Source organism: Malaclemys terrapin, chromosome 11, assembly GCF_027887155.1.
Source record: "Malaclemys terrapin pileata isolate rMalTer1 chromosome 11, rMalTer1.hap1, whole genome shotgun sequence".
NCBI classification, from domain to species: Eukaryota; Metazoa; Chordata; order Testudines; family Emydidae; genus Malaclemys; species Malaclemys terrapin.
The window spans coordinates 66,845,824-66,858,190 of NC_071515.1; the positions used below are offsets into that span (position 1 = coordinate 66,845,824).

At 46.9% G+C, this 12,367-nt stretch overlaps 1 protein-coding gene across 2 annotated transcripts in view; it reads left to right on the forward strand.

Annotated features, from left to right (window-relative positions):
• The window catches only part of CFAP221 (cilia and flagella associated protein 221), a 36,041-nt gene extending 25,887 nt beyond the window's left edge, over positions 1–10,154 (forward strand). Inside the window, exons 19-26 of one of the 2 annotated variants that reach the window (XR_008446616.1) lie at positions 72–248; positions 1,099–1,257; positions 1,706–1,806; positions 3,036–3,128; positions 3,365–3,475; positions 4,821–4,886; positions 7,128–7,345; positions 10,069–10,154. Coding sequence is in view for 1 of the 2 variants with exons in the window: in XM_054043308.1 (XP_053899283.1) it covers positions 72–248; positions 1,099–1,257; positions 1,706–1,806; positions 3,036–3,128; positions 3,365–3,475; positions 4,821–4,886; positions 7,128–7,251 (831 nt within the window). In the remaining variant the exon portion in view is untranslated. Of the gene's footprint in view, positions 1–71; positions 249–1,098; positions 1,258–1,705; positions 1,807–3,035; positions 3,129–3,364; positions 3,476–4,820; positions 4,887–7,127; positions 7,667–10,068 lie in introns of those variants that run through there. The other variant, XM_054043308.1, reaches the window with a different exon arrangement.
• The last annotated feature ends 2,213 nt before the right edge of the window (positions 10,155–12,367 follow it).

The following is a 12,367-nucleotide window of genomic DNA, read 5'->3' on the forward strand; positions in this document are numbered from 1 at the left end:
GCATAGCATTTTGCCACAATATTTTACACCAAAACTCCCTCTGCAAACATTTGTCTTCTGAATTGTTCCAGGATGAGCTGATCTCAATAGTAACTTCTCCAAAGCCACAGCTCAGTCCTCCCTCACCACAGGAGGATCTACACGAACACCCAGGAGAGAAATCCTTGGAAAGGGCCGCGAGCCTTTTAAACCTGGCAGCTCCCAAAGCGTTACTCCAAGCTCCAGACAGTCACTCACTTCGCATATTTGTAAGTAAAACTCGGCTCTAGTAAAGCCTCCAAGGACCGGAGGGAAATGTATGTTTGCTCCATTACAGGGTTGGTAAGGAATTGGAAGACAATTACCTTTCTTAGGTTTATATATAAAAACTGTGTGCCACAGGGCTAGATGGTGCTGTAGGGCACAGCCCTGCTATGGAGGTGCCACAGCCACACTTCCCCACCCCCAGGGGGAGCAATAGGTAAGTGTTGAATGACATCCAGAGCTACCCAGCAAACCCACTACCACATTCTATGTGGGCTGCAGCCTGTCCCCCGCTCATCTGCAGGTCAGCACAGAGGAGGGCCATAGCCTTGCCTCCTCTCCAACCCCTGTGTGGCATTGTGCACCTCCTTACGTGGGATAGGGTTGGCACAGTTCTCTTGCACTCAGGGTCTGCAGTTCTGCCTGGTCTTTAAGCAGAATGAGAAAGGGTTGGGGAGGAGGATTGCTCCTTGGGTTCTGTTTATCCATCTTAGTGCCCATGATCATAGGTGGGTTTTCAAAGGTATTTAGGTGCCTAAAGACACTGCTAGATGCCTAGTGGGATATTTAAAAGTGCCTAACTCCCATTGAAATCAATGAGCCAGGAGTGATCCCAGGTAGTGTCTGTTGCTAGCCGTGTTCCATAGGGGATCATAGGACAGACTTGGGGTAGAGGGGAGGAAGGAGAGATCAGGTGTTGAGTTGAACTAAAGAGGCAAAGTGGGATCTAGGTGGTGGAGTTTGAGCTGAGAATCCCTTTCTGATTAATGACAAGAACTGAATTTTTCAGTGACAGATTTGCTCAAAGGGCACAGAATTATTTTTTTAAAATCTCTTCTTTGTGTTTGTTTTCAGAATCCTACTCCAGGATTGTATGTCTGTATGCAGCCTTTGGACTATTCAGAAACAAACATTGAGTATCATCTTTGTCCTCATCCAAAATATAGGTTCACCAAAGAATATCCCACAGGATCCAGCATTCCAATTACACAAAAGAAATTTCTGCATCACAAGGTCCAGCTTTTGGTTTCAGTGAAATATTAGTTGCAAAGGGTGTAAGTCAGCAGAGAATTTGCCTTGTAGACTCAAATAGAACCTAAACAGTTATCCCAGATGGAAGATGTGTTATGCTACTAATGGCATACGCAGTTGATTATTAGCATTTATGGGTAAATGTGATTGTTCATTGGTGGAAGCTTGTTCCTCCCTAGAGCTTCTCCATGTCCTTTCTGCAGCAGCCCTGAGGATCTCCTCATGATTTCCCTCTTTTAACCCCCCACTGCATCTCCAGGGCCCTGCACTGGAGCCTGTAACTTTTCAGATGAAGAGAACTGAAGCTCAGCACACACAGGCTTTAACCAAGCAAAGCAAGGCATTCCCTCCTGCACACATTTCTCCCACCCTTCCTTTCTTTACTGATTGCATTTTACCCGCATGGTCACTGGGTCTGTTGTCGTTTCAGGAAGTCATTCGAGGAGTAACGTACTGGAGAAGATTCCCGTCAGTGGTTTATTCAGCCTTGTCTAATGCTCCCACTCTGGCAAGCACAGTGATGCATCATTGGTAAGAAAGAGTTTGAACATCAAACACCTTCACTCCGGGCCAGATTCTGCCACCCTTACTCATAACGTCACACATTGTCCCATCGAAACAAAGAGAACTATGTGCAGAGTAAATTACTACTCACTGGGCCCAATCCATTGAAGCCAGTGGAAAGACTCGCATTGACTTCAGTGGGCAGTGGGTCAGGCTCAGTGTGAGTAAGGGTGGGGGGCAGAACCTAGCCTTGTAAGTGACATTTCAGTCTAATAAGAGCCGACCTTATGGACTAAGACTACTCCACTTCAGCCCCAGGCACCGGGGGAAGATACTAGCAACTCAGCTCTGCATACCCTGCATGTGTGAGGGTGTGAGCGGGACACGTGACATCTAAGACACACGCATCTGATTGCAACATCTCTTTCCCTCCCTCCCCACTGCCACTGTGGGTCACAGCAGCTTTGCTTCTTTACTCACCCTGCTCCCATAGTTCTAGCTCTGCAGCGGGGAAGAGGGTGACACTAATTCACTTGGAGCATAGCACTTAGGCCCCAATTCAGAACATACTTAAATGCATCCCTGTTCAGCACGGCATGGACCAAAAACCCACTGAAGTCAATGGGAGTCTTTCAGTCTTGTGCTTAACTATAAGCAGGTACTTAAGTCCCCTTGAAGCCAATGAAATGTAAGTACGTGCTTAAAATAAGCACATGCTTCAGTGCTTTGCTGAATTGAGGTCTTAGTACCTACTACAGCTATCTGCATTAGCAGTGTAACACACTCACAGCTGAGTGAAAACCTAACTATGACCATTTCAAAACCTGGGTACCTAATGTTAGGTATCCTCCCCCCGCCCCCCCCGGAGCGCTGCTTTACCGCGTTATATCCGAATTTGTGTTATAGCGGGTCGCGTTATAGCGGGGAAGAGGTGTACTTATTTAGGTGCCTACGTATATACACAGGTGCCTAACTTTAACAATTTTGGATCTAACCTTTAAAAAACAAAACTGTGCTTTGTTGACTCATGTGTCTATAGCAGGGGTGGGCAAACTTTTTGGCCTGAGGACCGCATCGGGTTTCGTAAATTGTATGGCGGGCCAGTTAGGGGAGCGGGTCGTGGCCCAGCCCCCACCTCCTATCTGTCCCACCCCTGGGGGTGAATATTTATAATGTGAAGATCCCCAGAACATATTTATCATGTGCCATTACCCTACCTTTCTCATCTCAAACATATGATTATGTCATTTCCACAGTAGTGATCCCTACAATTTAGATATGCTCCCAATAGATGTACCACCAATGCTGGATGACTTACCCGAGAGAGACAAGGAAAATATAACTGGCTAGTAAGTTTCCTCACTATTATTTATTTAATATAATTTGCAGTGAGATTTTAAGCACCCGTGTGTGTATGTGGGTGTACATATAGCATGTGTATAAAAACACTCACCGAGCAACAAAAAAGTACAGATGGTTCTTCTTGCATAACACATCCTTTTGTTTTCCCAGGCTAAAAAATATAGGACAGGTAAAAAATAATAATAGGTGAAAACTAAGTGTTTTTCAACATATTCATTTTCAGTGAGACTGAAGCTGAGTTAAAAGTGGTTCTTACCCCGGATATGCTGAAAGCCGAATTTCCGCAGATTGAATCAGGGGAAGAAGTCAAAAGCAAACCACTGAAAGTTGGAAGGTAAATGTCTATTTATTTAAATATAGGGAAGACGCTTGGCAGGGAAGTTGAGGGCATGTCTCTTGTTTCGGTTTATGTACAAGCTCATTTCTGAGGTCTCCTAGCAGTGCCATCCTTAAGATGACGCTCAGATCGTGCACTTGGAGTGGAACTGAATCCCTTTGTTTCATGCTTGAAGATCTGAATTTAGTCTCCAAAATAAAACACACTCGCTCTTCTTGGGCCAGGTGAATTTTCTATAATGGTTTTTTTGGTCAGATATTTACTGACATTGGCAGAGGAAATGAGTCCTTTGAAATTTCCCTTGGGATGGTGATGTTTGTTTTAGACTTCCCCAGCGAAAGAGTCACAGCTTCCTACACATAGTCATTCCCATGGCGTCTCACACACAAGCTACTTTTCAAATGTCACATTTATAAACACAAAGAGCTATTCCCCTTTTTTGGTATAACCTGATCTCTGCAAGGAAAAGCAAAGGGACCAATCAAGTTCTGCTGGTGACTTCCATTCTCCAATACTGCTAGACTGACATTGCATCACCACTAGACTGCATTGCATCCACAGCTCAGCACAGAGATTCGGGGGAGCCAGGCTGGTCAGCTGGGGAGTGCTCTGGGGAATGGACAGGAGTTTTGTGGGTTAGGTGATGAGGGAAAAGTACGGCTAATTCTGTTGTCCTGGCTTCAAGATGTATTAGATAGCAACTCTGTGGGGAGATATGTGAGGGCAAGCACACCTATGGGGAGCTGTAGAAGGATGTGAGGGGGGCTGACGAGGGCAGGGAAGGTGAACAGGGCTAAGGTGGTAAAATATGATGGTGAGCATGGTATTCTGGAGGTAGGGGTCTTAAGCCAGAGGCAATGTGGTCTGGCAAAATGGCATGAGGCGGTCCTGTGTTCTAACCCTGGCTCTGTCACTGACTCACTGTGGCTTTGGGCCAATTGCTTCACCTCTCCATGCTTCAGTTTTGCCATCTGTAAAATGGGGGTAATAATACTTACCTGCCTCCCTCACAAAGCTGTTGAGAAATCAACTAATCCAGAGCTTTGAATTTGCAGGCTGTGATTTTCAAATCACCTAATTCCCATGAATTTGAAAAGGAATCGAGTTTCCAAACCCCGTAGGCAGCATATCATCCATAAAGCATTATATAAATGCCAAGCATTATGGCAATTGTAATTACTGTCATCTCTGCAGTGTCAATTGACAGTAATTTGTAGTACATAAGCACCTGGGTTTACTTATGTGTCTCATTACTGCTTTCTCTATTTCCTCTCACTGTGTTGTTTAGAACATGAGGATCTGGAATAGTTTGTGTTAATAAAGAATGGCCTTTTTCTCCTAGCGATACACCCCTGGATGTTAAACTTGCTTCCAGCAACTTAGTGGATACCTCAGCTCCTCTTTCTGGGTAAGAAGATGTGTGACTGTAAGATTCAATCTTCTAAAATTCTGTTGTTTTCTACAAAGCTAAAAAAACCCACCCTACTTTAAACACGTCTTCGATCAGGAGACAGACTGGCCCACAGCTTTGGAATGAACTCTCATAGGAACCAAAGACCATCACAAACCTCACCACCTTTCACTCTAAGTGCAAGGCACATTTCTTTGACCTGGCTTTCTCTAACAAACAGGTTTGTGTGCGCATGTGTGTGTGTTATAAAAAATCAAAACAAAACACTCCCTACTCACACTTCTCCCTCCCCCCCCCCGGGGGGAGCAAATGAAAGAATAGACATGTGACAGGTATTAGTCACATACTTTAGTGCATGATTGGAAGCAGGGGCGGCTCCAAGTGCAGCGGGGGGCGGCATGCCGGTCCCTGTGAGGGCGGCAGTCAGGCTGCCTTCGGCAGTGTGCCTGCGGGAGGTCCGCCGGTCCCGTGGTTTCGGCGGCAATTCGGCGGCGGGTACGCCGAAGGCGCGGGACCGGCGGACCTCCCGCAGGAGCGCCGCCAAATCCGCGTTACCAGCGGACCTCCCGCAGGCATGCCGCCGAAAGCTGCCTCACTGCCATGCTTGGGGCGGCAAAATACATAGAGCTACCCCGGATTGGAAGGCACTTACATATTATAGTAATGAACACAGCATAAAAACCTCTATTGAACAGAGTAGAATATTGCATTAGAAATGTTCTGTTCATTGAGCTTTGGGTACTTCTGCACTAGCCAGAGGAGGCTGTGTTATTTAGATTACTTTGCAGGTCATCACAAAACTCCAATTTGCATTAGTTGTAGAGCAGTGATTACGTCTACTAGAGAATATAGTGTATCTCTTTGCCAACATGGCTGTGGGTTTTTTGGTTTGGTTTGGTTTTCACTTTCCTCTAAAGCATCAGAGATGGGCCACAGCAGGAGGTGGGATACTGGATGGGATAGACCAGAGCAGGGAATCCTCTCTCAGATGCCTGGCTGCTGTGTCTTGCTCACATGTGCAAGGTCAAACTGATCCCTGGTTGGGGGTTGGGAAGCAATTTTCCCCCAGGTCAGATCAGCAGGGACCTTGGGGGATTTGACCATTCTCTGCAGCCTGGGCTATGGATCGCCTGCTAGGATCGTTGGGGCATATCTCAGCTAATCAATTCCCTGCCATTGCAGGAGCCTCTGGCATTACTGGCACCTTGGTCTCTCCTGTTCTCTGCTGGGACACACAATCACTTAGTCTTATGAGGACTGAAATGCTTTGGTCTCCCTAAAGTCACAGGGCTCAACATAGGGGTATCTAGGTGAAATTTAATGGCTTGCAATATAAAGGAGGTCAGACTAGATGATCTAATGGCCCCTTCTGACTTTAAACTCTATGAAACTGCTTCTCCATGGAGCTGATAAGACGTGGAGTTTGAATTTATTCTCAGGACACTTTATTGTGCAATGCTACAGGCTCTGTGACTTGGCTACAGAGAAGCTTGTGGTTTGATGGCCAAAACAACCGGAATAAATATGAAAAATTGTGATTCTCATCCCACTGCTGAGTTGCCCACAGTTGCTTTCTCCACATGGCTACACAGAGGACTGAGGACAGGCCTGGGAAATGGTAGAGCCTGGCCAATCCACAGGTCACAATCCCCATGTTGAAGGAAGAGGACACAGAAGACAGTGGCTGCTGCTACAAGCAGTAGGCAGTAATACAGCCATAACCTGGTTTAGCATTTCCTGCATGACAGATTTGGGGAAAAGTTCCCTATTTGCTTGGGCTCTATAATGGGGAATACAAGATTGTATTAACAAACAGTTAAGGCCCAATTCAGTGTCTTTCAATGCCAGTGGAAGTCCCTGACATTCTCAATGGAAGGCTCGTTATTAGCATTATCGTATGTGTGTGTGTTTTACTGGATTATACCATTTACATTTTTCTAAATACTCTTGAAATTGCTCCTAGTACATTCTTACTGTAAGGTAAGTAGTTATCTCCCCAGTCAGCAGTTAGCTGAGCTCAGATGGAATGCCACGTTTGCAGTTCTTGTTACACTTTTCAATACTGCATATACTCCCGTAGAACAGCATTTATATAGACCTTACTAAAGTTATCTCCTGCCCTTAAAAAAAGAGTGAATATGACACATTGCCATGAATGGCTCTCTTTGGTTTTATCACCTTTATATAATAGTTTACCTTGTTGTTATAAATATAAATTACTTTCACCATCTCCTGCAGAGACCCAAGAGACCAGCTGGATTGGTATTTACAATCCCAGAATAGCAAACTCAGAGAGAGACTGCAAGGACACATGGAGAAAATGAAGCAGAAAGCACTCAACAAAACTCTCATTCTAGAATAAGCTAGTTCACAAATTCCACAACTCAGTTGCTACTGTGGGGCGGAGATACAGCTCATTATTGCTGGTTCGGGACTTCTGTATCTGTGCAGAACAGGTATGAAATTATATTCAACAAGCAACAGATTCCTGTGTAGGCCCAAGCACCCTCTAGTATAATCTCGGCTATCGCCCTTACTGTATATATTGTATATGAGCTTAATGATGTCTCTGTGAGGGATTCCTGCCCTACATGCTCATTCATTGTGCACTGGGGTTAAGTGCTGGAAAACTACCCCAGCACATAGATATTTTGTAGTTTTATATACAACTTTTCCCCTCACCTATTTAATGGACTGTCTTTCCTCTGCCACTAAGTACTGTTAGATGCATTTTGTCTGAGAGTGTGTGCTGCTTTCAAATAAAATGTAAAAAATCAGCATGAAGAAATTGTTTGGATTTCATTAGTTTTGGTATTGTTTGGCTATAGACTTTGCACACATGCTAGAATAAATGCCGTAGCTAAACTGCAATAGAGCCCAGTGGCCTGTCCAGGAGTTGTTGCAGGTGGATCACTGAGGACTGGTCGACACTGGGAATTTACATCAACCTAGCTACACCGCTCAGGGGTGTGATAAATCTACACCCTGAGGGACGTAGCTATGCCAACCTACCCCCTGGTGTAGACAGTGCTGGGTTAATGGAAGAAGTCTTCTGTCGATTTAGCCACTGCCTCTGAGGCCATGTCTACACTACCACTTATGTCAGCAAAAGTTATGTCACTCGGGGGTGTGAAAAAAAACGCCTCTGAGCGACATACAGTAGAACTTCAGAGTTACGGATACTTCGGGAATGGAGGTTGTCCGTAACTCTGAACACAGCTCCGGCTCCAGCAGTTCACACTCCAGGCCAGGTTCCAGAGGCACCTAGGCAGTTTCCTTGCAGGCAGCTTCTAAGCTTGTCCCCATCCCAACCAGGGTGGTGGTGATGAAAACAGCACATCCCCCTCACAGCAGGGGGATGTCTGTGAAAACAGGGCTCCCCACTCCTGGCTAGGGGAGGGTGGGTGCATACAGCACCCACGGCTTACAGGAAAGTAGTGCAGACCCCAGTGCCGCTCCAGCTCTGGCTGCCTCGGGCTGGCAGTGGGGGCTCACAGCTTTGCCTGCGAATCTCAGCATCTTCAACTCCTACTGGAAGTGGGTGCCCCGCGCATGGGGGTGAGGGTAAGGAAAAGGGTGGGGACAAGCAACCCAGATGTGCCTACCTTTAAGATGCAATAGAGGCACAATACAATATTTGTTTTTTGCTGCTGCCTGATTGGTTACTTTGTTTCACATGGTGTCCGGTTGACCGGTGAGACTGTAATTCTGGTGTTCGTATCTTTGAGGTTCTACTGTAAGTTTCACTGGCACAAGCGGTAGCGTGCAGAGCCTTATGTCGGAGGGAGAGCCTCTCCTGCCGACAGAGCTACCGCCATTCGTGGAGATGGTTTTATTATGTCAACGGGAGAGCTCTCTCCCTTCAGCATAGAGCGGCTACACGAGCGATCTTACAGTGGCGCAACTGTATCAGTACAGCTGTGTCACCGTAAGCTCACTCATGTAGACATGGCCTCAGGGAGGTGGATCACCTACAGTGACAGGAGAACCCCTCCCATTGCGGTAGTGTGTGTCTACACTGAAGCGCTACAGCAGCACAGCTGCAGCTTGTGCTGTAGCATTTTAAGTGTAGACATACCCTGACTCTTAACCTTCACCCTAAGCTGTTCGCTCGAGCTTTGTACTGGGAGGGGTGAATTAAGTTGTCCACAAAGAAATAACATGCAAGCCGGTCCCTATGACAGGGCAATCTGCCCCTTTGATATCTGGGGGAAGGAGGGGAGACAGGGAGCAGCCCAGCAGATAGGTGCTGGGAATCAGCTGACATAGATGATCAGCACCTCATGATTGGCCCACACTCTCACCTGGACATCAGAAAGGTGAACTCAGCTCCCTGAAGGGAGGGGAAAACCAGAAGAGACGAGAGAGGGTACTCTCTGGTAACCAGAGCAGGAGTCTGCCAGCCGCCTGCCCACCCCCTTCCTGTGAAGCCCCTGGTTTCAGAAAGGTCCCTACCAAGTGCAAACCCCTAGTGACATTGTTTGTGTTTCTTGTTGTGCACTTTTCTTTCTTTGTGAAGACAATAAACAGAGCCCTGAAGAAAGGGACAGAAACCTACCCTGGGTGCGGCCCACTATCTATCCCCAGCTGGTGACTGGAGCCACCTGTGTACAGTCCCCTCCAGAATCCAGCAGTCAGGGAGTTAACTCCTTGCTCAAGTGTCATGCAGGTGGAATAGATTGTGGGGTAATGAGAGAGCTTCTGAGGCAGGGGAAAGCTGATGGTGAACAGGGCTTATTGACTAGGAGAAAGGGAGATAGGAAGCAGCCACAGGAACTCCGTGACAGGTTAGATGGGGGCTGGCTTTGCAGTAGGTTAAGTAATGCTTGTTTATTCTCTAGTTTGTGGTATATTCAAGTTAAAGCTCGTCTCATGTAATTTCATGACCAGCATTGAGAGAAAATCTCTCTGTGCTGCCTGACTGGGCCTCTTAGAAGAGCTCCTTCACCCAGTGTGTCCCCAAAAGAAAGTGTGCTCCAAGGTATTACCAAACACACACATCCTTGCTTGAACTTTGGGAAGGTAACTAAGGGAGGAGTTATCCTAGGGGGAAGTTTTAAGTATAGTGCCCCTTTACCTGAGATGCATATAACTTTGTTCCTAGTGCCAAGCAGCTGGTATAAAGCGGTTCTTTGTCGTGGGCAAGTAGTATGTTGCCATGTTTGTTTGGTTTATCCAGGGAGAGCTGGTTATCCAGTTGGAAGAAGAGTCTGAGCTACCTAAAGCTGAAAGTAAAAAGCGCGACTCCTATGTGCTGTGAACCTGTAAGGTAATGAAATGCTGCAATGCACACTGCCGGTTAGGATTGCATGCCAGAAATACTTACTCAACATGCTGTCCCTTAGAAAGCAAATTAGATTCAGAGAGAACAGACAAATGCTGACAGACCAAAAAGCCTGAGGCGCTAGGAATGGTGCAACCAGGGAGTCTGTTTTCTCCTGTATGTGTCAGACAGCTACAGCAAGTCCTAGCCCCGTATTTCTTTGCTGTCTCAGAGAGGCAAGTAGGACGTAATGTTTCTGCTAGCTGCCTGGTCACAGTTGCCAACAAGGCAAATCTGGACAGTTGCAAAGTACTGGGTTTCTGTAGAGTCTCTTATTACAGTGCGTGTTTCGATATGGGAGGTACATGCTGCTTCCTTTTTCTATTGAAGAAAATCAGGCATGGTTGCAACAGGCCTAGTGGGACTTGTCTCTTTAACACTCTAATTTGCAGGGACATACATGACACCTGGGTTCAATTCCTGACCCCCATTGGAAGGATTGATGCTAGACTGTGGCAGCACAAAGCAGCCAAGTTTCTGCTTATAGTGGTGGTGGAGGAAGGGGTCAGAAAGTGGGTGGGGAAAGGGATGTTGCCAGGGCAGCCAGAGAATGTGTTGATAAAACAGCTCTCATCAGAGCGCTGTTCCTAGAAGTGCAGTTGCTATGCAATCGTGGTGGTAATTACAGCTCCACCCCAACTGGCAGAACCCCAGAACCACCCATTAGGTCTTCAAAGCGATGCACCTTGCTTCTGCGTTTTAGGGTTTGTAGGACCAGCATGCAGAGAGGAGGTGCTTTGCTTCCATAGCCCCCAGGGACAACTCCAGCAACCGCTGCAGAGAGGTGGTCTAACAGCCAGACCTTTTATCTCCACAGCCTGAAGGTGTGGAGCTGACTCTGTATCACCCTGGGTGACCCCTTGTGCAGGAGGGGGCATTAGGTCAGCTAATGTCCCCTTTGTGCCCCCAGGAATCCGACTCTCCTTTCTGCAATATAGCAGATTCTTCAGTTATAGGAAGTTTGTGTTTCTGCAACACACCACAGTTGGGCAAACTGGCCACATCTTTGGAATCTAACTCACAATGGTTGCCAAACATTTGCTTCCGCTGCCCCGTCTGACTACTTCAAAGTACTTAGGGATACCTGGATTATGGAAGGCACTAGGTATATAATTCCAAATTCTATTCTGTATCCTACTAGCACATGAATGTTGGTTTTGCTTATCCTACATCAGTTAAAAAAGTACTCACAATTGGAGCTGGTTGGGGAATTTTTCAACTTCTTTTATAGGAAAATGCTGATTATACTAAAAGGCTTTGGTTTTGACCAATGTATCAGTTTCAATTAAACTTTTTTTCCAGAGACCCACCCCACACTAGCTCAGTGATTAGGACACTTGGAATGTGGTAGACACCCAAGTTCAAATCCTTGCTCTGCCTGGGCTGGTCTACACTGGGGGGGATCCGATCTAAGATACGCAACTTCAGCTACGTGAATAACGTAGCTGAAGTCGAAGTAGCTTAGATCGATTTACCTTGGGTCCACATGGCGCGGGATCGACAGCCGCGACTCCCCCATCGACTCCGCTACCGCCACTCGCTCCGGTGGAGTTCCGGAGTCGACGGGGAGCGTGTGCGGGGATCAATATACCGCGTCTTAATGAGACGCGATATAGCGATCCCCGATAAATCGATCTCTACCCGCCGATACAGCGGGTAGTCTGGATGTACCCCCTGATTCAGAACTAGGTTGTGTGAGCAGGGCTGGCTCCAGGCACCAGCATTCCAAGCAGGTGCTTGGGGCGGCAATCTGCAAGGGGCAGCAGTCTATGTGTTTTTGCCACTCCAAGCAGCACGCTGAATTGCTGTTGCCGCGGAAACAGGCGTGCTGCCCTAATGGCACATGGACTGCCCCCACCATCCGCGGCGGCAATTCGGCGTGCTGCTTGGGGCGGCAAAAACACTTGAGCCGGCCCTGTGTGGGAGACCTGGGTTAGTACCCTAACTATTAGGTATTGGCAAGGGGGCAAGAGGGTTGATTCTCATACCCTTTTTTTTTTGTTTGTTTGGGTGTTTTGTTTTTTGGGGGTTTTTTGCACCAGATTTGGAAAGATTTTGGTTTTGTCCCAGTGTGGAACAGGAAACACTTTTGAAATCTCAAATTTTTTCATGAAATGGGGAACCCATTTTCCCCATAGCTCTACCCATAACAGGG